This window comes from Xenopus tropicalis, chromosome 9, assembly GCF_000004195.4.
Source record: "Xenopus tropicalis strain Nigerian chromosome 9, UCB_Xtro_10.0, whole genome shotgun sequence".
In the NCBI taxonomy this organism is placed as follows: Eukaryota; Metazoa; Chordata; class Amphibia; order Anura; family Pipidae; genus Xenopus; species Xenopus tropicalis.
Window position 1 is genome coordinate 54,400,432 of NC_030685.2, and position 23,182 is coordinate 54,423,613.

General features: G+C 39.0%; 1 protein-coding gene across 2 annotated transcripts; it reads left to right on the forward strand.

Moving 5' to 3' along the window:
- Positions 1-4,498: 4,498 nt before the first annotated feature.
- cd28 (CD28 molecule) lies at positions 4,499-20,600 on the forward strand. Of its 2 annotated transcripts, NM_001110049.1 has the most exons (5): positions 4,499-4,509; positions 4,646-4,735; positions 14,347-14,694; positions 17,516-17,631; positions 19,192-19,613. In NM_001110049.1, the coding sequence occupies exons 2-5, from the start codon at positions 4,681-4,683 to the stop codon at positions 19,303-19,305; spliced, it is 633 nt and encodes a 210-aa protein (NP_001103519.1). In that variant the 5' UTR covers positions 4,499-4,509; positions 4,646-4,680; the 3' UTR covers positions 19,306-19,613. The 2 variants fall into 2 exon arrangements, with proteins under 2 accessions (NP_001103519.1, XP_012825450.1); XM_012969996.3 differs by lacking the exon at positions 4,499-4,509 and having other exon boundaries at positions 4,524-4,735; positions 19,192-20,600.
- Positions 20,601-23,182: the final 2,582 nt, after the last annotated feature.

Genomic DNA, 23,182 nt, shown 5'->3' on the forward strand with positions numbered 1-23,182 from the left:
ATACCTAATATTAACAATAACTCTCTCAAATTGATCACCTTTATATTTACGGCAGCCAAACAACTTATCGCCAAATCCTGACTTACCCCTTTTCTCCCAATTCCCAGTTAAAAGTCTGTAAGTTAAGTAACCTAATGGTTAATGAAAAATGAACCTCTATTCTCTCTGGCACTCATGGTAACTTTCTTAGAATCTGGGACGTTTCATGCTATGTTTTTATTTTTATTATGCCAGTTTCCTATGGAGCACTCCTAGAAACGTTATACTACATAGGTATGCCACCGTAAACAGCCATATTCATCATTACATTCCCCATTACTTAATTCTCAGTAACATTATTTTGTAATAAATGATGTAGGCAGTTTGCTTAATCTCATCGTGTTTTTATTTGTTTCACAATTATAACAATGCCAACCTCAATTATCGCTATTACCAAATGATTTAGATACCTTTCATGACTAGTCTAAATTATGGATGATCATGCTGCATATTCACTAATGACAGCGCTCAATATTTTCTCTGTAATTGTCGCATATTACTATATTTCTCCTGTAAACCCAAAACAAATTTAAAATAAAAATTGTTTACACTTAAGTGTGTCTAACCATAAATGTACAATGCAATATAAATTAAATAAAATGACAGAACACTTTGTGGTACCCCTCTATAGCTAGTACCCTATGTGCCTCAGAGGCTGCCCACCCTAAAGACTATTCATGTTTGATTATCAGCTAAATCTTAAAGATTTGAGTTGCTGGAAGGGAAGAACTCTAAATGAATAATTGAGAAGACTCTTTTAGAGCTTTTTTTCTGGTTTCTTCAGGGCCGGAACTAGGGGTAGGCAAAAGAGGCACCTGCCTAGGGTGCAAGGATAGGGAGATGCAGGGCAGGTACCTCTTCTGCCTACCCCTAGGGGCTGATTTACTAACCCACGAATCCGACCCGAATTGGAAAAGTTCCGACTTGAAAACGAACATTTTGCGACTTTTTCGTATGTTTTGCGATTTTTTCGGCGTCTTTACGAATTTTTCGTGACCAATACGATTTTTGCGTAAAAACGCAAGTTTTTCGTAGCCTTTACGAAAGTTGCGTAAAATCTTGCGCTTTTTCCGTAGCGTTAAAACTTACGCGAAAAGTTGCGCCTTTTTCGTAGCGTTAAAACTTAAAAGGTGCGAAGTTTTGCGTAAGTTTTAACGCTACGAAAAAAGCGCAACTTTTTGCGCAAGTTTTAACGCTACGAAAAATCGCAAGATTTTACGCAACTTTCGTAAAGGCTACGAAAAACTCGCGTTTTTACGCAAAAATCGTATTGGTAACGAAAAATTCGTAAAGACGCCGAAAAAATCGCAAAAAATACGAAAAAATCGCAAAATACCGATCTTTACGAAAAAAACGCAATCGGACTCATTTCGACCCGTTCGTGGGTAAGTAAATGTGCCCCCTAGTCTGCATTCCCTTACCTATGCTGCCCCCTCCCCGAGCAACATCCCTGTGCATTGGTGCGTGTTCTTGCATGTATGCACGCACACACAGGTGGGGAGGTGCAGGGGTGAGGCTGCTGGCTGGGTTGCCTAGGGCGCCAGGCTGGCTTGGCCCTCCTCTGGGTTTCTTTCTTGCCATCTGGATCACATTTCCTATGTACCTGTTCTGGTTAAGGTTTCTGACAGACTGGTTTGCATTATATATTCAAGCAATTATAATAACGGAAAATAATAATAATACAAGTAAGACAAAACAGTAATAGCAGTTAAAAAGCTTATGAAAAAATTGTATTAGTCACGATAATATCGTATTTTGGTACCGAACAATTGTAAACAGTGGGAAAACGTTTCTGACGTTGATCCTTCTGTGCATGATTTTGGAAGCCTCCCATAGGAATCAATGGCACTCTGCAGCTCCAACCCGGCCCAAGGAAAGTCTCCCATAGGGCTCAATGGCACTCTGCAGCTCCAACCCGGCCCAAGGAAAGTCTCCCATAGGACTCAATGGCACCCTGCAGCTCCAACCTGGCCCAAGGAAAGTCACCCATAGGACTCAATGGCACTCTGCAGCTCCAACCCGGCCCAAGGAAAGTCTCCCATAGGGCTCAATTGCACTCTGCAGCTCCAACCCGGCCCAAGGAAAGTCTCCCATAGGAATCAATGGCACTCTGCAGCTCCAACCTGGCCCAAGGAAAGTCACGATACCGAAGCTTGAATGAATCTGAAACTTTCGTACTTGGCGCGACAATACGATTTTGTCGCACAAATTTTGTCGCAAGGTACAAAATTGTCACGCAAAGTATGCTTGGCGCATTCATGCCATAATAAATGTCCCCCTTAGTTTGGTCTTGATTGCAATTCATTGCTCAATTATCAAAAAATCAGTTTTTCTAAATATAAATTTTAGGAAAAACTCTAAAAACACTGCATGACTCCCTCCACTCCTTTATGGCTTTGCACATTAAATATAAGAGGGGGAAGAGAGAGGGAGCCCAATTTACAAATAATAATTAACTTGTGGGGCACAAAAAACAAATCCAAGGGGATTATATATAGAAGGGTTTGACCATTTTTGTACATGCACATGTGTTTTGCTATTGCCCTTGCATCTCTGCGTTCCATAAGTTAAAATGTTCTTTAGAAGGTGTTGACTCCACCATACTTATTATGCACTACCCTACTCACGGGTGGGGCCTGTTGCACAATATATGATCCACAGAACTTAATTTAACTAGGGATAGGCTTTGCAGCCACTCGAGCCGTTACCTGCACCCCTGGCTCCCCACCCTGCTAATCTTCAATTACTTCCAGAACAGGGGGTGAAATTATGGTAGGGGGCATGGCCCTCTTGGCTCTTCCATTTCCAAAGTGTATGATAGGCAGTGCCCAGTGGGCCAGTACTGGGGCATGGCAGGAAATTACAAAACACCTGAACTAAATCTGTTGGTTAAAAATGGCCACCAGTGAAAAGCACCAAATAGTTTGGCAGATACTTTTCTGATATGAAAAAATCAAGATAAGCCATGGTGATACTTGTAAAGTTGCTACCCGTAACTGGTAGACTTCCTTCCTAGGAAAGGAAATGGGATAGGCTTTTACTGTGTAACGTAGACATCTCATTCAAGAATGCGATGAACCAAGACTGGCTTTTATTCTGCAGCTTCACACATCTTGTGGAAGGCACTAGCAGAGTGTTGTGACCAGTTGGGGGGGCTTCTCCTTATCATAATAATCCCCCTTCTCTGTCTATCAATATACAGTGCACAAGCATCTCCCCACTTACACACTACAGTTCGTAGGTAACTTACCCCTGAACACTTCACGGCGCACTTCACTGGTGCACAATCACCCAGGGTCCTAACCCCAATTACTACCTCCTTGTTGGGGCCATAGACTGTCCTTAGCCAAGTCCTAGGTAAGCAGGGTCGGACTGGGGGGTGCAGGGCCCACCGGGGCTCCCGCCCCAGGGGCCCTGCGGGTGCCCCCACCGGCCGTGGGGGGAACCAAAGTCTATACCATATGTGTCAAACTCAAGGCCCGCGGGCCATATCCGGCCCGGCGTGTAATTATATCCGGCCCGCGAGATCATTTTATACATTATTGGTTGTGAATAACACGCCAAGAAGAAGTGGTCTGAATAGGGATCCATACAAGCAGGAAGCACTGCAGTAGTGACGCCGCCGAACAAACGGCGTGAGCTAGCGGCACAGAACCCGTGTTTCTTTCCACTTCTATTTCAAGTAAGTTCCCGGCCGGGGCTTTAGTTTCATATTGTGTTGCTCCCCTGAGGGCTCTATTCCCACGAGCAAAGTATTAGGATCATACCTTCTTTCTAGTAGTCTCCTCTCACCCAGACCCTATTAATATATTTGAGTCTAATATCATTAAGGGATCTACAGTATATAACTATTGGCAGTGGTGTATATATATATTACACATATGAACTATTATGAGGAACCCTTTTATTTAATGAATGCCTAGATTTGTTGTATTTAACTTCTTCCCCTTTTTATCTTTATGAACTGATCTATTATAAATGTATGAACTGTTTTGCCGGAGTGATTAATGTTTTTAATGCCAGGTGACATTAGAGCAAAGACAACTGAATGATTTGATTAGTTATTGCTGAAAAGCACAAAGTTTTAAAAGTTTAGTTTTAGTGTGTTCAATAAATGTTTATCCTGTTCGGCCCACAACGTAAAGTGTGTTTTGGATTTTGGCCCCCTGTGCAATTGAGTTTGACACCCCTGTATACTGTTGTCTAATACAATATCGTGATTAACTCTGTTACAAAATTATCTTTAGCTGCTCATTTTTCTTTTTTACAGGAAAACAGTAACATTTATAGAAGTGGTAAGACTCATACAAATCATATGATGTTTTCCCCAAAAATGTCTCACATAAAGGCTGAAGTCATCAGATTTGTTTCCTGTCTTTTACGTAATAATGTAGAACGACAGCCCATTATGTGTTTCATTTGGTGCCAAGTAGAGGCGGAGAGACACAAAGGAAAGAATGATAAACACAGGTAGCAGTCAGTTCTCAATGGGGTCCCTGAAGCTCTTTTCCATGCTGGCTTGCCTTAATAATTCTCTACTAGGTGAAACAATATGTGCAAGAGAAATCACTTAACTTGTACCTTCTTTCTCTTCTTTTTTATTCAGGTTAATGGAGTGGAGTTTTAAAGCTTAGATTTACAATGTGTCTCTGGATGGCCTTCCTTCTAAGTTGCATTACCGTGACTGAATGCACAGGTATGTCAAATATTAGGTCTTATATAGGTGATATACAGGCAACAGGTTCATTCTTATTTTATTGAGCCCTGCTGTTGAATACATGGTCTCATGTGTACAGTATATTAATTATCAGGAAAACAAGCTATGACTTTTGAAACTATTATAGTTCTAGCTTCAAGAGTTTATTTGGCTTGGAGTCCGGCCTTGGGGTAGAGACATACTGTGTTCATATGCTTATATGTACATTCTGCATAATCAGCTTTTCACTCTGTAGATCACTGGTCATAGATATGTACCACACCAAAACTATTTCCTTCATTCATATCAAGATTTTCCTATTTGTAACTAGTCAGTTGTCTATTTAAAAACGAATTAAAATTAAAAGCAGATTTCTTACATGGACAAGGAAAGACTAGAGTAGTGGGTGCTTGCCCGTGAATACTGAGGCTACTGCACATACAATTGTATTTTGCAACTGTGAAAAGGCTAATTTGCATTTTGTTAAATATGTTATCTTAGAACTGATATTTTAGAGGTCATTGCAAACAATGAAACCATTTTCTTAGTCTGTGTTTCTTGGTAACAAGCATTAGATTGTAAGTTTCCTGTATATGTGCCAACTGTAAAACTGCAATGATAATGTTCTGATGCTTATGTTGCTCTGAAATATAAGCAGCTATAGCAGCTTCATAGTCATAAGTGGTTATTAGTAAACTCAGTGGCAGAACTATGATAAACATTCTGTAACCTTGTTGTTTGGGATGAGGTCTTTGTGGTTATTAACTGTACTTGGCTGTTGTTCTAGGCTGCTATAAGCAAAAGGTGTTTTGTGCTTTTTACCCCATGTTTGCTGTTGAGGTTTCTTGTAGCTTCACACTTCAAAAGCCTTTTATTTTTATTGGCTTTTGAACACAGATCAGGTTCACTTTCACTGAAGAAGATTAACTCATCTAACAGTACTTACTAAAGAGTCTGATTTAAAACCTCCTATGTAAAAGTAACATGTTTAAATTTAATATGCCAACCTCTTGCCATCCATTTCTTTTTTTCAAATTCAAATAATGCTGCAGAATACATTACTCTGCACATTGAACAGGATTGAATAATCCAAATTCATACTCTGACCATTATATGGGGATGAACACAACAGATTAGCACATTCAGTGTGCCAGTGTGTGGAATACAAGCTAATCTTGTGCAACACAAATAAAATGTATGTGGAATAGCCTGCCTGCCTGCCTGCCAGCATTGCTGATAGTAGGCTTAGGTAAGTCACAGGCTTCCTTGGTAGGTTATTTCTTACTGTGGAAAAATGAATTATAATAGGCTGTAACCTTGTGCTGTGGGATAGGAAGGAAATATATTAATAAAGGTTATATTAATATGCAAACATGTAAAGATTAAATGCAACATATTGCACTTTTATGGAAAGGTTGGAATTAAACTATTAATCTTATCAATAAGGCACATGGAGGGACCACTCTCCAGTCTCCTTATTATTTATTTACATGATTAAACCTAATGACAGTCAAAAGGAATAAATGCAAGCATGAGGCCTTCTTCATTTGTCCTCCCCACTTTCTAATCTCTGTGTTTGTGTAGTGTAAAGTGTTTCTTTTGTAATGTACACTTTGGTAGAAATTTTCATTCATTTTAAATGGCTGGAGTAATTATGGTTGCCAACGATACCAGGCAGAAGGTGACCGTGGCTAAGCAATGACATAAGGGGTGGGAAAGGGGCTGTAAGGCCATGATGAAAAGGTGTGGAGCCATTATATAATTGGGGTGAATCATGCAGGGATTTAGTAAGTAGGCAGGATTACAAAGTGTTACATCCAAAGGATAAATAAGGGGAGGGGAGGAGAGAGGGGGTGGAGCTACTGGAGATATTGGGGGTTTGAAGTGCACTAAACAGCAGTGGGCATTAGCCTCAACAACTCCGATTAAATCTATTTCTGTATAGGTAAGAGAGTATTAACATTATGTGCAGGTCCGGACTGGGATTCAAGATTGGCCCAGGGATATCAGTTTAAGAGAGGTCATAACAGCCCCTTCAATGCCGAATAAATAGTGACTGTCTCTGGCATTTGCTAGAATCCACAGATTGCCAGTCCAGGCCTGATTATGTGTAAAACACAATGTATAGTGTCGAATTGCTTAAACTTGAAATACTTAAGATGTATTTAATATAGCTAATATTAAGTTCAGTGGAAAATTTTATTTCATTATCCAAACACTGTAGGGGTGATTTTATTTGACCCTGACGCAAATGCAAGAGCACTAAATGGTGCAAAAGTGACCTTCTGCCAGGGTCTGTCTGCACTCTGTATCTAGTGCCAGATTGGTCCAAAGTCTTAAATAGGGTATATACCAGAGGAGAACTTTGCCACCAACAGGGATGAATTATATCTTAGTTACCATCATGTACAAGGTACTGTCTTATTGGTACAGTGAACAAGAAAATAATTTTTTACAAAGCAGAATTATTTGCTTCACATGGACTCTATGGGAGATGGCTTTCCCATAATTTGGAGATTTCTGGATAATGGGTTTCTGGATAATGGGTTCTATACCTGTATTAGGCATTTTTAAAATACCTGTGCCATGTAGGTATGTATTTGTAAAGTATATATATTGTTGCACAATGAAATGTAATCTTTCACAATTGTATTGTCTCATTTGTTGTCTATATATAAACAAACTGAGGAAACAGGTGTATGCTGTGTAGTGGTTAACATTTTGGTCTTTAATTCCTGTTGGGCATATTTCCTGGGCGTGAAAAGCAAGACAATTTATGTTCCTGCCACTCTTATGTGATAAACAGCTAAATGGCATTTTAGATCTCAGGATGACATTTAATTCTTCAGTACAAAGTTTCCTATTCGTTAAAACTGGTATGATATGTAGCTTCCGTCAAAAAAAAACTTCAAATCTTTATCTATGTCTATATCAGCATGTAGAACACAGAGCACTCATGGGAATTAAGTTATGTGCTAAAATTCAACGTTTCAATGTTTCGTTCAAACACAGAGGACCTTTATTAAGCCATAAAGGTCCTCTGTGTAAGACTGAAACGTCAACTTACACCATTAAATTATTGTACATAATTAAAGTCCCATGAGTGCTCTGTGTTCTCCATGCTGATATTATTTTTTTGCGGCAGCACCTGGGCCTTTCTTGCCTTTTGTTTAGGGTGAGTGTGCTTCTTTGTAAACTCTACATCTATCTATCTATCTATCTATCTATCATCTATCTCTCTCTCTCTCTCTCTCTCTCTCTCTCTCTCTCTATATATATATATATATATACTTTACTTTAGGTCTGTTAAGGAATACAGATTGTAGATTGTAAGCTCTTTTGGGCAGGGCCCTCTTCACCTCTTGTATCGGTTACTGATTGCTTTATATGTTACTCTGTATGTCCAATGTATGTAACCCACTTATTGTACAGCGCTGCGGAATATGTTGGCGCTTTATAAATAAATGTTAATGTAATGTAAAAAATGTAACACAGCATGTCAGCTAAACTGGTATTAGTTGGCTGCTCTTGTTTCTACTTATGTTAGCTGCACTGCCAATGATATTATCAGACCAACTTAATTGTTAGTCCATGGCCCCCATGCAGGTTTTATGTAAAATAAATACCATAGATTGGCTGGAGCAGGAGTATTATATGATTATGAGTTTGCTAACAGAAACATTTACCTGTCAAGTTCAGTTTGATCTGATCTAATGTCTTTTCCTTTGCCAACACCATGTATTGAAATGTTAGGTGTTTTTTTGGACCAATTTGATACCAATTTTACATTTCCAAGTTTGCTACAAATTTCCTTCATTTTTTTTCATTAAGTTAGTTAACTAGGACATTGAAATATCTATTATACTTTCCTTCCTTGACATATGAAATAATATCCCCCTCCATTGTAAAAATATATAATAACATAAAAAATTACATTGTATTATATAATATAAATTTAAAAGATTTACTGAGCAGTTTTATGACTATATAAAGGCATGAGACCAGAGGGTCAGTGATTTTTAATAGCACTGACCTTTGGAACTCCAAGGAGACTTCTAATATCCCCACATTTTACAATAGGGGGTATATTATTAAGATAATACACAGATTTGAGATAAAAATGTGAACCACTTAGCACTAACTACAACTAATTATATCACAATTTATAAGAATATACAGGTATTGGATCCGTTATCCAGAAATCCATTATCCAGAGAGTTCCAAATTCGGGGAAGTCCACCTCCTATAGATTTCTATTTTAAAGGGGAACCAAAATCTGTTAAAGAGCCTCATACAACACAGTAACTCCAAATATGTCCATAACTTTAATCTTTTCCTTCAAAAAGTATGAATACATATAATTTTTTTATGCTGAAATCCAGCTGCAAAACAGTTCTCTTTCTGCATCATTTGATATCATGGTGGGGAGGAGGGACTAAAATACTGATGTTACAGATTGTAACTTCTGCAAAGCTTACAGACAGCATACAGGACCTGCTTAAACCAAAATGCATTGTACTGTGATGTTCCTTTCCCTCTTGACATCATGTCTGCACGAAATTGTCAAATTTGGAGGATGCAGGCTGAAGGCAGGCTGAGGACAGTGAATACTGTTGCATTTTTTAATTTTCAAAGTAGCCAGCCAGATCAGCAGGAGAACAGGGGGCAAGGCTTAGGGAAATGCTCCAAACCATATTATTACATTAAAATCATAAAAAGGCTGCATATTTTTAATGTATATTGCAAAGTTACTTGAAATTATGTTTGCTTTTCAAAAAGCTCAATTTGTGTTTGAGCGGAGTTTCCCTTTAATCAAATAATTCAGATTTTTTAAATTATTTATTTTTTCTTTGTAATAAAAAAAAATATCTTGTACTTGATCTCGAATAAGATATAATTAATAAAATATTGGTGGCAAAACAATCCTACTAGGTTTAATTTATGTTTAAATATTTTTTTTATTGGATTTAAGGTTTGGAGATTACAGATTACAGAAAGCGCCCCTTTCCAAAAAACCAGGTCCCACGCATTGTGGATAAAAGGTCCCATACCTCTATTTTACAGGATACTTATGGCTCTTATATATGTGGGAGAGAGAGAGAGTACCGCATGCTCAGGGACTTAATGCAAAAGAAAAAAAGTTTATTGAGAAAGCTCCAATGTTTCGAGCACAAACAGTACTCTTCTTAAGGTTTTTTTGTTTTTCAATAAACTTTTTCTTTTGCACCAAGTCCCTGAGTGTGCAGTACTCTTTCTCTATATATCTATTTTTTGACCTGGCCCCAGGGCTGTTATTTTGGTGACGGGTGTTCTCCACTCTCTCTCTCTCTCTCTCTCTCTCTCTCTCTCTATATATATATATATATATAGGGCTAACAACTAGATCAGCTGGATTTGACCCAGGGCATGGGTGGCCAAATTGGGCCCAGATCTGTTTGGCAACCTTGCCAAATAAAAGGATCTGGGAGTGTATGGATATCTTAAGCCAACAAGTCAAGACAGGAGGCAAGGGCTGGCTCAATGCAGATACCCCACCAATTTGGATACCCCTACTGCCTATACCTGGATTCATCCTATCTCATATCAGTTGTTTTCTGTGTTTTGTTACACAACTACAGTGTATTAAAGGGGTTGATCACCTTTGAGTTAACTTTTAGTACAATGTAGAGAGTAATATTCTGAGACAATTTGCATTTGGCCTTCATTTTTTATCATTTGTGGTTTTTTAATTATTTCGGTTTTTGTTTAGCAGCTCTTCAGTTTGGAGTTTCAGCAGCTATCTGCTTGCTAGGGTCCAAGTTACCTTAGCAACCAGGTAGTGATTTAAATGAGAATCTGGTATATGAATAGGTGAGGACTTGAACAGAAAAACAAGTTATAAAAAGTAACAATAACAATGAAACAGAGTACAGGTATGGGATCCCTTATCCGGAAACCCGATATCCAGAATCCAGATCTATGGGTCGTCTCCCACAGACTCCATTTTAATCAAATAATTCAGATTTTTAAAATTGATTTCCTTTTTCTCTGTAAAAATAAAACAGTGCTTTGTACTTGATCCCAACTAAGATATAAATAATCCTTATTGGGAGCAAAACAGTCCTATTGGGTTTAATTACTGTTTTAATGATTTTTTAGTAGACTTATGGTATGAAAATCCAAATTACGGAAAGACCCCTTATCCAGAATACCCTTGGTCCCGTGCATTCTGGATAATGGATCCTATACCTGTAATACTTTTTCAGCTGCTGGGGTCACTGACCACAATTTGTACATTACATTGACTCTATTGCACTACAATTTGTTGCAACCGGAAGAGACAGGGACTTGCAGGTTATTAATAACTACATGCCCTAAAAAACAACCCTTATATCCTAAGCCACTTAGTGAAAGTATATTTGATAACTATTACATTCATATTTAAATGTATTCAGACCATATCAATGCATATGTAGAACAATCCCGACTAACATGACTTTGTTTTTTTAACATGATTTTATACAATGAGAATTTAGGTGGCACTGAATACAAACTGTCATCTTTCCACTAAACTAGGAAGAGAAGTGGTTTCTTCCTTAAGAACTGCAGGTTATTTAGAAGGCGGAAGAGAAATGCAGTTTCAGACTATTGATGGTTTCAGTATCTATAAAATCATTATACCTGTATATGTACAGTGCTAGAATGCTCTGTACTTCTTAGCAGGGAACTAGAGAATTAGTTTTGTTTTGTAAAATGAAAAGGCAGAGGAATTTTTATTCCATTATGCAGTCAGTAAGGGTCACTTACTAGCAGTTCTGGCAGCAAACATGTTAAACATGCAACAACCAGAAAAATAATACTCTGTTTCATTTTTTACTATTTCCACATTGCGGTTTTTTTATGCTGCATGCAAGACTTCCTGAACTCCAGAGGTTAGGTGATGTGCTCAGCTAAACTCTGCAAGCCAATTAATCTAGGTTATAGGTCTGTGGGCTTGGCTGGGAGGACCCCACAATGAAAAGGAAACTGACGTTTCACAAGAACACAGGGGTCTTCCCTATGATGTAACATGAGAAGCACACAGCAGCTGATTCACTTAATTACTCTATATACTTTAGTACTGAAATGAATTGTTAAATGAGAAAGAAAGGTAAAAACTAAGTCAGCTTTATCAGAAAGGTCTAGGTAAATACAGCCATAAGCACTCTGGAAAAAGATTAGTTGTGTCTGTTTTCCTCTGCCAGAGACACACAAATCTCTCCTCTCTCCTGCTTCCCCCTCCCTCAAGAATGCTAAGAACTCACTCCCCCCCCTTAGGAATGTGGATCTGAGCCAATCAGCAGGAAGCTTCCTCATAGTCTTACTAACTGAGCATGTACACCGGTCTGGGTCTCGGTGCAGAAGCGAGGCATTATGGGAACAATGTTTTTTCTTCCTGTTTGGCTTCTGATCATCTGAACGGGAGAAATATGGGGAGACTAAAGGGCACTATTGAGAGAACTGAAGGTATGCCTGCAGCTTGAGATTAACTCTTTATTAGCCTTTCCTTCTCCTTTAATGCATTTAAGGGGTCATTTACAAACACTCCCAGACGTGCAGGTATTCCAAAATGGAGCAATCCTCTTCCTTCCTTCTCCTTTTGCCAAGATCCCGGGGCCCACACATGTGCAGCTTTGTTAAAGTTCAGCTACTCACTACTCTGCGCATGCATGAAGGCCGAAGAAGGAAGAAGATTGCTTTGTTGCATATACCCGGCTGGATGTTTTATTAAAAATGAGGTTTCATATTTAATTTGAAAAGGACTATTAAAATACAACTTGTCTGGGTAACAGGTCCCCTTTAATAACTTATTAATGAAACATCTTAAAGACAGAACAAACTTTTCCTTTGGATCCCCACAAACAACTCCACAACTTATTTATGTTTCATAAACTTGCAGGATTTTAACCATCATCTGGAGACAATATTTGCAGCATTTCCGTATTACTTTTTATATTTCCTGTTTTAGGCATTAGAAATAAGACAGAAATTATTTACATGGGAACAAGTAAGACATTGACTGCTCTGTGTGGAGACTCTACAGTACAGTATAGCGCACTCCGATATCATGCCTTACAGCTCAAGCCACATTTTTAGGGATCTCTATATGTAGCCACATACAGATTATTGACTAGTTTTTAACTAGAAATCTGAGCTCATAAATGTAAAAAGTGTGAGCAGGCATAGCTGCCATCCTTTGAAAATGAAGGACCAGAATATTGTGCGTAAAGAAGTGTGTTTAAAGGGAATCGAAGGTTGACACAATGACACAATGGTATGTTTCAGAGTGCTTCTATGAGCACTTTTACTATTTGTATGTACTTTTAGTAGTTTGAGAGATATTAGCATTTTTAGGTCTATGTACTTTCAACACAGTTCTTGTATTCAGTTAACCCTAAGGCTGCAAGCTCTCTGTTTAGCCAAAAGCCAGGTATTAGCAGTCTAAATTTACATCAGTTCATTTTTTGGGTTTAGGTCCCCGCTCATAAATGCATTTTCTTAGTAAATAAATCAGATCTATTGCCTGGAATGCTTGGGACTTCTGTAATTTGTATCCCTATTCCTTAATCCAACTATGTGTATTTAAACATTAAAAAACTGTATTATTTTGAAACCTACATGGATTTATACAGTCATAAGTAAGTCAGTAAGAAAATAAGAATTGTTTTAATATATAAGACTCTATGGGAGATGACCTTTCTGTATATCAGAGATTTCTCGATACTAGGTTTACTTATCATTACATGAATATCTATTAAAAGCAGATGTCATATGTGATTTAGTATATATCATATACCGTGTAGATGTGCATACCAATATGCCTGTTCTGCCTGTGTCTGTCTGTGCATAGAATAGGTTTTGAACAAGTGGAGTAAATATATATATTGCCCTATGTGAAGAAAATGTCGGCACAATTGACAATATGGAATCCAGTGGTGCATAGCATATGAAATTAATATTAGTTACATTATAATATAGTATTCCTTGCAGATTTCAGGTGGGCATGGCCTATGGAAGGTAAATACCAAATTAATTAGCTCTTTGAGGAATGCAGACAGGTTTCAAGCACTTTCCAGCACTAAATAGTATTAGGTCTAATAGTATGGGCCCATAGCACAGGCTCTTTAAAATAAAACAAAAAAAAACAAACAAATTACAGAAGTATTCAAGAAAAGCCTGTATGGGGATGGTGGATATATGGTGGTGATATAAAAGCCAGCTGAGTGAAATATATAGTAAAGAATGTAGCCATTTTAGTTGTCATCCTCCATCACTTTTTAATGGATAAAGCTAATAGAATCCTAGCTGGAACTTTATAGGCTAACCTACTTAGCCAGATATGGGATCCTTGGCATGACTTGCCTGTGACCACATTTTCCTAACTTCTGCCTACCTTTCCTGTTCTTCTTTCCCCCCTACTTTTCGACCCTTAAAAAAAATTACCCCAAAGTATGTTTTAGTTGGAGGAACAAATGGTTCAGTCTTGGTGACCCAGGCAAAATTTAAGATAAAACAGCATGTAATTTGTTAGAGTTTGCAGTTCCAGATACATTATATGAAGAAGCTTTAACTGTTTGTTTTTGTTCTTGCAGATTCATCAGAAACACAACAGCAAGTTGTTCTTGTAGCAGTGAAACAAATTGAGATAACATTTCCCAGCAACTTTAAAGATAACAAAGAATCCCGGGTGTCATTGCTCAGAGGGGTAAAAAAGTCCATAACTGTCTGTAGTGGATCCTTCAACTCCTCCTATCAGTCATTTGAGTCTAATGCTTACCAGTCCATAAGGTGCATTGGCATTCCTACTGAAAACAAGATCACCTTTCATCTGTCAGGCCTGACTGAGAATCACACAGACATTTATTTTTTCCGCAAAGAGGACATGTATCCACCCCCTTATACCTGTTATCAAGACAATGGCACTGTCATTCATGTTAAAGGTATGGAGCATCCATGGGCACAAGTAAGGTATTTTGCCCTTGTGATAACAATGCATTCCAAATTGTGTCTGTGTTACACATGGACAGCACCATACCTCAGTTGCAGTTCTCTGTTTTCCTGATGTTTATTATTTTATATATATATATACACTGTATACTAAGAAGCAACTAGGTATATGTTTCTTTGATAATGCATTTAATAATGATGCATCTGCTGATACATACCACAGAGAGAAGGAAAATACATACCACAGAGAGAAGGAAAATAGCTTTAATTGCTTTTAATAGCCTTTCTTTACCTTATAGCAGTGCTGTCCAACTTCTACGGTGCCGAGGGCCGGAATTTCTCTAGCATACATGGTGGAGGGCCGCTAATGGAAGCCAGTTTTGACCACTCCCCTTTTTGAAACCACACCCACTTCAAACCACACCTATTTTATCACAATGGTGGTAGCACAGCAAAATCCCAAATGCTTGGTCCTCACTGTGGGGATATGAACCATCATTCATATGTGAAAGAATTATGTCATATTAAGATATACCCTTAAATTCCATATGCCTCCTCCTCCCCTGTGGATAGCACAGCAACCCCCAGTACATAATTACACACCTTAGGGACCATTTAATGGCTATTTCCAACCGCTAACAAACTCCCACAACAAACCCCTGCCAGGTTCACCTCCCACAAGCAGCATAGGGCAAGCAGAGTATGGCACACACAGGCAGCACTCTGCCTGTCCTATGCTGTCTGTGTGTGCCATACTCTGCCTGTCCTACCCTGCCTGTGTGTGCCATACTCTGCTTTCTCTATGCTGCCTCTGTGTGCCATACTCTGCCTGCCCTACCCTGACTATGTGTGCCATACTCTGCCTGCCCTACCCTTCCTGTGTGTGCCATACCCTCCCTGACCTATGCTGCCTGTGTGTGCCATACTCTACCTGCCCTATGCTGGCTGTATGTGCCATACTCTGCCTGCCCTACCCTGCCTGTGTGTGCCATACTCTGCCTGCCCTACCCTTCCTGTGTGTGCCATACCCTCCCTGACCTATGCTGCCTGTGTGTGCCATACTCTACCTGCCCTATGCTGGCTGTATGTGCCATACTCTGGCTGCCCTACCCTGCCTGTGTGTGCCATACTCTTCCTGCCCTACCCTGACTGTGTGTGCCATACTCTGCCTGCCCTACCCTTCCTGTGTGTGCCATACTCTACCTGACCTATGCTGCCTGTGTGTGCCATACTCTACCTGCCCTATGTTGGCTGTATGTGCCATACTCTGCCTGCCCTACCCTGCCTGTGTGTGCCATACTCTGCCTGCCCTACCCTGACTGTGTGTGCCATACTCTGCCTGCCCTACCCTTCCTGTGTGTGCCATACTCTACCTGACCTATGCTGCCTGTATGTACCATACTCTGCCTACAGTACCTATGTCTGGGGTGTGAAGAAGTGAACAATGGGGGTGATTACAGCCTGAGCCTGAGGTGTGAACACTGCAGGGGGGGAACAATGCAGGTATTAAAAGGTGTGAAAAACATAGGGGATTACATTTTTAAACAATACAGGGAGGATTACAGCCTGAATCTGAGGTGAGAACCATGCAGGGGGCCAGTTAATCTCAGTACTGATACCATTTAATGCTTACTCAAAGGTAAGCCATCAAAGCAGCCAGACAGGTGGGGGGCCACACAGAGGGGGGTCGCGGGCCGCATGCGGCCCACGGGCCGCCAGTTGGACAGCACTGCCTTATAGCATTGATCTCCAACCAGTGGCTTGGGGGCAACATGTTGCTCACCAACCCCTTATATGTTGCTCCCAGTGGCCTCAAAGCAGGTGTTCGTTTTTTAATTTTTGACTTGGAGGAAAGTTTTGGAGGCATAAATACCATGTGTACTGCCAAACAGAGCCTCCTGTAGGCTGCCAGCCCGCATTGGTTTACCAAATGCATGTGTTGCTCCCCACAGTTAAAAAAGATTTTGGACCCCTGCCTTATAGTGTAGGACTAGGGTTAAAACTTGCAGCTCTACACTTGTACCCAAGGATGCAAGTGTTTATTTATGAGGTTAAATCTTTTTAAACCCTTACCCCTTCATTCATTTCATGTGCTATATATAATGAATTTGTGCAAAGCAGCCCAGCACAAAGAGCATGTAAATAATTTGTTTCTGTGACATATTTAGCTTAGATTATTAATGTTTAGCAATGTCCCTTCCACATTTTATTTAATTTTTTTTTGTTTTTGCACCCCTTAGTTTTTGAGGGCTAGTGTCTGGCGGTCTCTGCACAGTTATACTTTTTTCTATGTTAAATGATTTGTTAACTTTAAAGCTCCTAAAAAATCATAGTATTATCTTCCTGCAGTATGCATTGGAGTTTCCTTTTCTCAAGTATACCCTGCTTCTTCCCCACTGATGCAGCTTATAATAAGGTTTAATGCAGTGGTGTTTTTGTACTTTTTGAGATATAAATAGTTTAATAGGGTGCATAACCTTATTTAATACTGTCCTCGTGCAAACAACTCAGCCACACAGTAAGGCATAGCAAATTGTTGCCTGGAATCAGCCATTTTAAGGAGGTGGCGTCTGTCAGTGATTCCAAGCATGAGTGTGTTTGTTACTACTGCAAAAAAATCACATGGGTTGAGGGAGTTAACTTTAAAGCACTGACTATTAACAATTGTAAGAAAATATAATAAAGGCAATTTGTGAGGTAGTTTCAGTTTAATGTATTTATTTATTTTTTTTTAAATTAACAGTTACCTTTTAAAAATGTTGGTGCCTTATAAACAGAGTTTGTAACATCAAACATTCTCTTATTTCCTCCCAGAGTTAGTCGCTCCAGTAAAGGACCCATTACCACAACCTCAATGGCCACTGCTGGTTGCTATTGGAGTCATGGCAGCATACAGCCTCACTATTACTGCAGCATTCTTTTACATTTTGGTAAGCATCATATTTTCTTATCTCCTTAATAATGTCCCTGAAGTTTGAAGAACAGTTTGCTGGTGCAATGAGTGGGATGCTACTATCTCCCGCTGCAATGTGTGCACCTAAGTCTGATTCATATACTGTATATATATATATATACAACAATAGGTAGTGACAGCACTCACAGGAATTTCACACGAGAATGATAAGTGAAGAAAATGAGGACCTTTATTCGTGTGAAATTCCTGTGAGTGCCGTCCCTACCTATTGTTGTATTTGCTATCTTAATGCACTGGCACCCAGGTATTGGCTCTATTCGTCGGTATGCTGCTTAATGACTATTTATATATATATATATATATTTATAAATAGTCATTAAGCAGCATACCGACGAATAGAGCCCACTATTTATTTATATATATATATATATATATATATATACACATATATGTTGCCTAACATAATGTGTAAACATCTACTAAATGTTGTAACAGCCATGAGGTGGATAAGTATGGACTAGAAGAAAAGAAATGAAAAGAAATTGGTTTCTTTAAGGCACTGACTATTTTGTAGGTTTCCAACTGTGACCCTATGGCACAGGATGTCACCAAAAGGGAGGTTATTTTTTTTAATAGTGGAAAAAAGGCGCTTGCAAGGGGACATGATTGCTGTACAAGTACATTAGAGGGGATTATAGGCAGATAGGGGATGTTCTTTTTTCCCATAAAAATGATCAACACACCAGATTAGAGAAGTGGAACTTTCATTTCAAGCAGTGTAGGGGGTTTTTCATGGTGAGGGCAGTGAGGTTGGGGAATGCCCTTCCTAGTGAGGTGGTAATGGCAGATTCTGTTAATGTCTTTAAGAGTGCCTTAAGTACTAAATTCCACAATTAGTATTGATGTTGGTATATATAGTTTATGTATGTGAGTGTATAGATAGGTCAGTATGGCTCTATATGTGTGCACTGGGGTTTTCTTGGAAGGGTCCAAGGAATCGGGCCTATGCTTTTTTTAATGCTCTGCACTGTTTTGTACCTGCTTCATACATTGACAAAAGGCATGATTTAGAGTTCAGTGTTATTTTCTCCTGTATATGGGGCTGAAAAGTTGTTTTAATAAGCCAATAATGGTCTTAATGGTCTTTAATTAAAGCAGATGAACATTCAAATCATATGGAAAGACTTTTATCAGACATTTGTATGATAGTAAAAAAGCTAGGCGTTTGGTTTCCATGACATTCTTCTTTTTTGTTAACATTACTTTATAACTGTTTTCACCTGGTTCAGACTGAGATTTAAATTTGGCTATGGCCATATCAAGTACACAGAGGCCCAAACAGCCCCCACCAGCCCAATAAACAGTGACCGTCTGTGGCATCTTACAGCAGCCCCTCTGGCATTTGCCAGAACCCACAGGTTGCTACTCAGGGCCTGGTTTTCAGCATGCCTGCTATATCTAGAAATATCTGATCAGACTGTATCAAACCTCAATTTTTTACAGTTTTTTTTAATGAAAAAAAAAAAAAAAAAAAAAAAAGGAATTGGCTCTTTACTGTATTTTGTTATCTTTACAGAAAAAAGGACGGAGAACAAGGGTGCTACAAAGTGAATACATCAATGTGGTACCACGAAGGCCAAAGTGTCATCAGCCTTATGCTCCTGCCCCTGTCCACTGTCGCCCTCGCTGATCAGGATGCCAGTATTTTGCAACAAAATGCACAAAGTGGCGACTGATACTGGATACTGACCACCTAGCAGTGTAACTGCACCTATAGCAACACTTGAATATAGGACAGCCGTTTCATTTCTCACATGTTCCACATGGCAAGAGCAAGATTTTTTTTTAATCTACATTAGAAAAATCTGTGGTTTATTTATTGAGAGTAACAATAGTTTAAAGTTTAAAGTAAAGTGATATTAACAGTAAATGAATGCATTTCATAGAAAATGTTAAAATTGAACAATGGGAAGTAAAAAACTAGTGTGATACAGCCAATAAAATAAAAAAAAAAATCCTACATCATACAGCCAACAAATCTGTAGCATTAAACATGGGATACTATGTTGTCTGGAATCTTAGATCTCCCAAAATGATACATTTTATTCACTCCTAGAAATATAAACATGTGATTACATTTCCAAAAGACATTTGCACCTTGGATTCTTTTTTGTTTTGCTTGTGTTCGTATTGCCCTTGTGAACCTAGACTAAATTATAGACCGTTTTGGGCATGTTTGATGTTAGCTTTATACAATTTAGGCATCAAGTTTTTAAAAGCAGTTCTGTTCTGTTTACCATGTTGGGGTTGTGGCTGTTGTCACTGGTCAACACTCACATGTCTAAATGTAATGGTCTCTTGTGCCAAGGTTTGACAAGATATATTGTGACAGAGACCCTCCTGTTCTTGTAAAATCAGGCAATGCCTTTTACATAAACAAGAAGCAGCCAGTATGGTTTTGGGTGCATCTCCACCAACACATTTTATTTGAGAACTGCCTCTTCTAGCAGTGTCAGAATAGCTCACTGAAGTCAGTAAGAACTGGCCAGCATGATAGGGGTCATTTCTAGACCAGATCAAAATATGCTGGAGCAGAGAATTTTACGATCACCAGCAAAGTGGGTAGTTTGCACTTTTATGTGGAGTAAGTTGTGCATAAAACCACTTTCATTAAACATACTTAAAATGAGATCTAGTTTCTGTATATTTGAGCTCGCTGCAGCTCAGTGCTAAAATAATGATGAACTTGTAAAATAATGACTATATTGAAAATGCTTGAAGTCTTGTTAGAAACATGCGATAAGCCACATTATTTTAGATCTAATTTATAATAAAAGTCAGAACATTTGCACCAAGTATGTTAACCCATGGCAACCAATCAGATGTTACCTTTACCATAATGATATTCTGTTTACTACAGGTTTTCTCTTAGAAATGTGTTTATTCTTTTTATATTCCACAATAAATTTCTGGATATAGAACCAAGTTGTAGCAAAAGGTTTTCCTTTCTTTCTAAAATTACTATTAAAAAACCTGTTAGCACAAAATGACATATAGAATGTGCACATCTGCATGACAGCACTGTAGACTGTGTTTACAATGTTTATGTTGATCCAATCTAGGGATGTAGGTGCTGTTCAAGTCAGGTGAGTTTTATTTTTGCACAGGTTAAATACACAAGGAAAGCACTGAAGACACTCAGCCATTAGGTACACAATTTTTTTTTTAGCTCAAAGTGTATGTCACAGCTATTAACCTAAAGAGAAGCATACACAATAGGTCCAATTATACTGGAAGCATGGAATAAGTGGGGTAGGAAGTCAAAAACCCATTAATATCCCCCCCACATTTTCACATGAACTGCAGATATTGGGGGCTATATAGGATTATGCATAAATAGTTATGTTTAGAGCCCTTTCATCCCACAGCCCAGCTTGTTAGGGGAAAGGGATGGGGCACAGTAGGTTGGTTAGCAAGTTGATTTTCAAGAACTTAGATCAAGAAGGCCAAAAGGAATTGTTTTTCTCTGTGAAATTCATCCATATTGTGAACTGGACCTCTAAACTCTAACTGGCATATTTCTTAGTGGTTCCCTATAGTATCATCCCTCCCCTTTTACCAACCACCGCAAAGAAACACCCCCAGGATGGCCTTGCTCCTTGTACCAATCTTGAGCTAGGGGCTACCCCTTGAATACAATGCTGTAGTATTCAACGCATAAGCTAGGAAGTGTGTATAAGTTAGGAAGTGGCAGATGACACAGGCCGCAATAGGGGCCTGTCTGTATCAGTGCGGGGTGCAGACAGCAGTCAGGTCTAGCACACCTTAGTTCTCTTGCACTTCATCCCTCAGTCATGGTAAATAACCTCCAATCTTGTTGTCAAGTGCACATGCCCAGTAGACAGCAGAGGACTGGAAGACAAGCGGGGGGATATTATTTACCAATTCTGATATTGTTAAGAATATTGTTCCAAATACTATAAGTGAAAAATATTGGACTTTATGGAAAATCCCTCGCTTAACAAAATTAATATTATAAGTCATTAATTTTTTTGAAATTCAACAGGAAAATAAGAGGTCTTGTCAGGATCAGCCAGGATTCGAACACCACTTGAGGTGTTCCTGGCGGCGTGCATTTGCCTCTGTAGCCACTAGGGTCATTTTGGGCGGTCAGTTTGATTCTTCTCTTGTCTGTCATCTGCTTTCTCTCTGCTCCCTTTCCTTCGCCCACCTCATTAACCTCATATGTTTCCCATCTCCTAATCTTCACCCTTTATAAGCCTTTCCCTGACCATTGCCCCTTGCTTGGTCATTAATTGTCTCTTGTGACCCTGCCTCCGTGTTCCTGGGACTTTTCTTGTTTCGTGCTGGTTCCAAGCTCCAGTTCTGTGTCCTGATCCTGCTTTCTGCCTTGTTCCTGTTCTCTGGTGCCCTTCCTAGTTCTGCCTTGATTTCTCGGTTTTGACCTTGGCCTGTCCTCAACTTAGCTTGACTGCCGCTTGCCCTGACCTTTTGCCTGTTTTGGATTCCGCCTTTGCCTGCCGTGTTATATATGCAGTGTGTATTTCCATTGTGTGCACTAGTTATTAAAGTTCTTCATTATCATCATGGCCTCTGACACCAGTTCTGTGATCTATGGTTACACTCCGGGTTACCCAGTTTTCAGGCTCCCACCTTCCTGGTACTCCACGGCGTCTCCTCAGGGAGATCGTGACAGGTCTGTAGATACAACTGCTAATTTCCTGGTCTAATTTCTTGAAATGTGAAATTCTCCCAACACAAAATGTCCAAAATGTAATGCTAATGGATTTTTGGACATGCCCAAAAATCTCTTTACTATGGAAAGAAGTAGAATTTTTTTGTAAACTCTATGCCTAATTTATTAGACCATAAAATTGATAATTACATTCTAGATCTTGAAGTCCAGAGATAAATAGTGATGAGAGAATCTGTCCAGTTTCACTTTGCCAAAAAATTAATAAAACGGCGAAGAATTCGCGAAACGCTGGTGCCACACAACTATTTTGATGTGCGCACCTTTTTTGATGCGGCTACGCCTTTTTTGACGTGGCCGTACTCGATTTTTACACAACAGTGCCTATTTTGATGTGACCCCGCCTTATTATGGCGCAACCAAGAATTTTGCCAATGGCGAGATGCGGAGTGTAGCTGCAAAACCATGCCTGGTGAAAAGATTTGCTCACCACTAGAGATACGTAAAGTTAATCAATTTCCTTCATATCTTGATGACCTTCACTAGAAAAGCAATATTTTTCCCTTGGCTATCCAATGATTCTCCTAACTTATTTTATTTTATGTTAAAAACCCTATTCTAGGGATTGTCCATTAAGATTAAAAAATAATTTCAGGAATCGTTGGGAAATGTTTCTAAATATTTCTGACAAGAAAGATAGAAAATGTATTGAAACGCTTCTAGAGGGTTCTAAATGCAATAACAATAATATAAATAGATGAGGTCTAATTTCTCATTGTTTATTTGACAATCGTTATCTGTCTATCTCTCTGTCTATCTCTCTTATGTTCTATCCTTTCTCTTTTATTTTCTA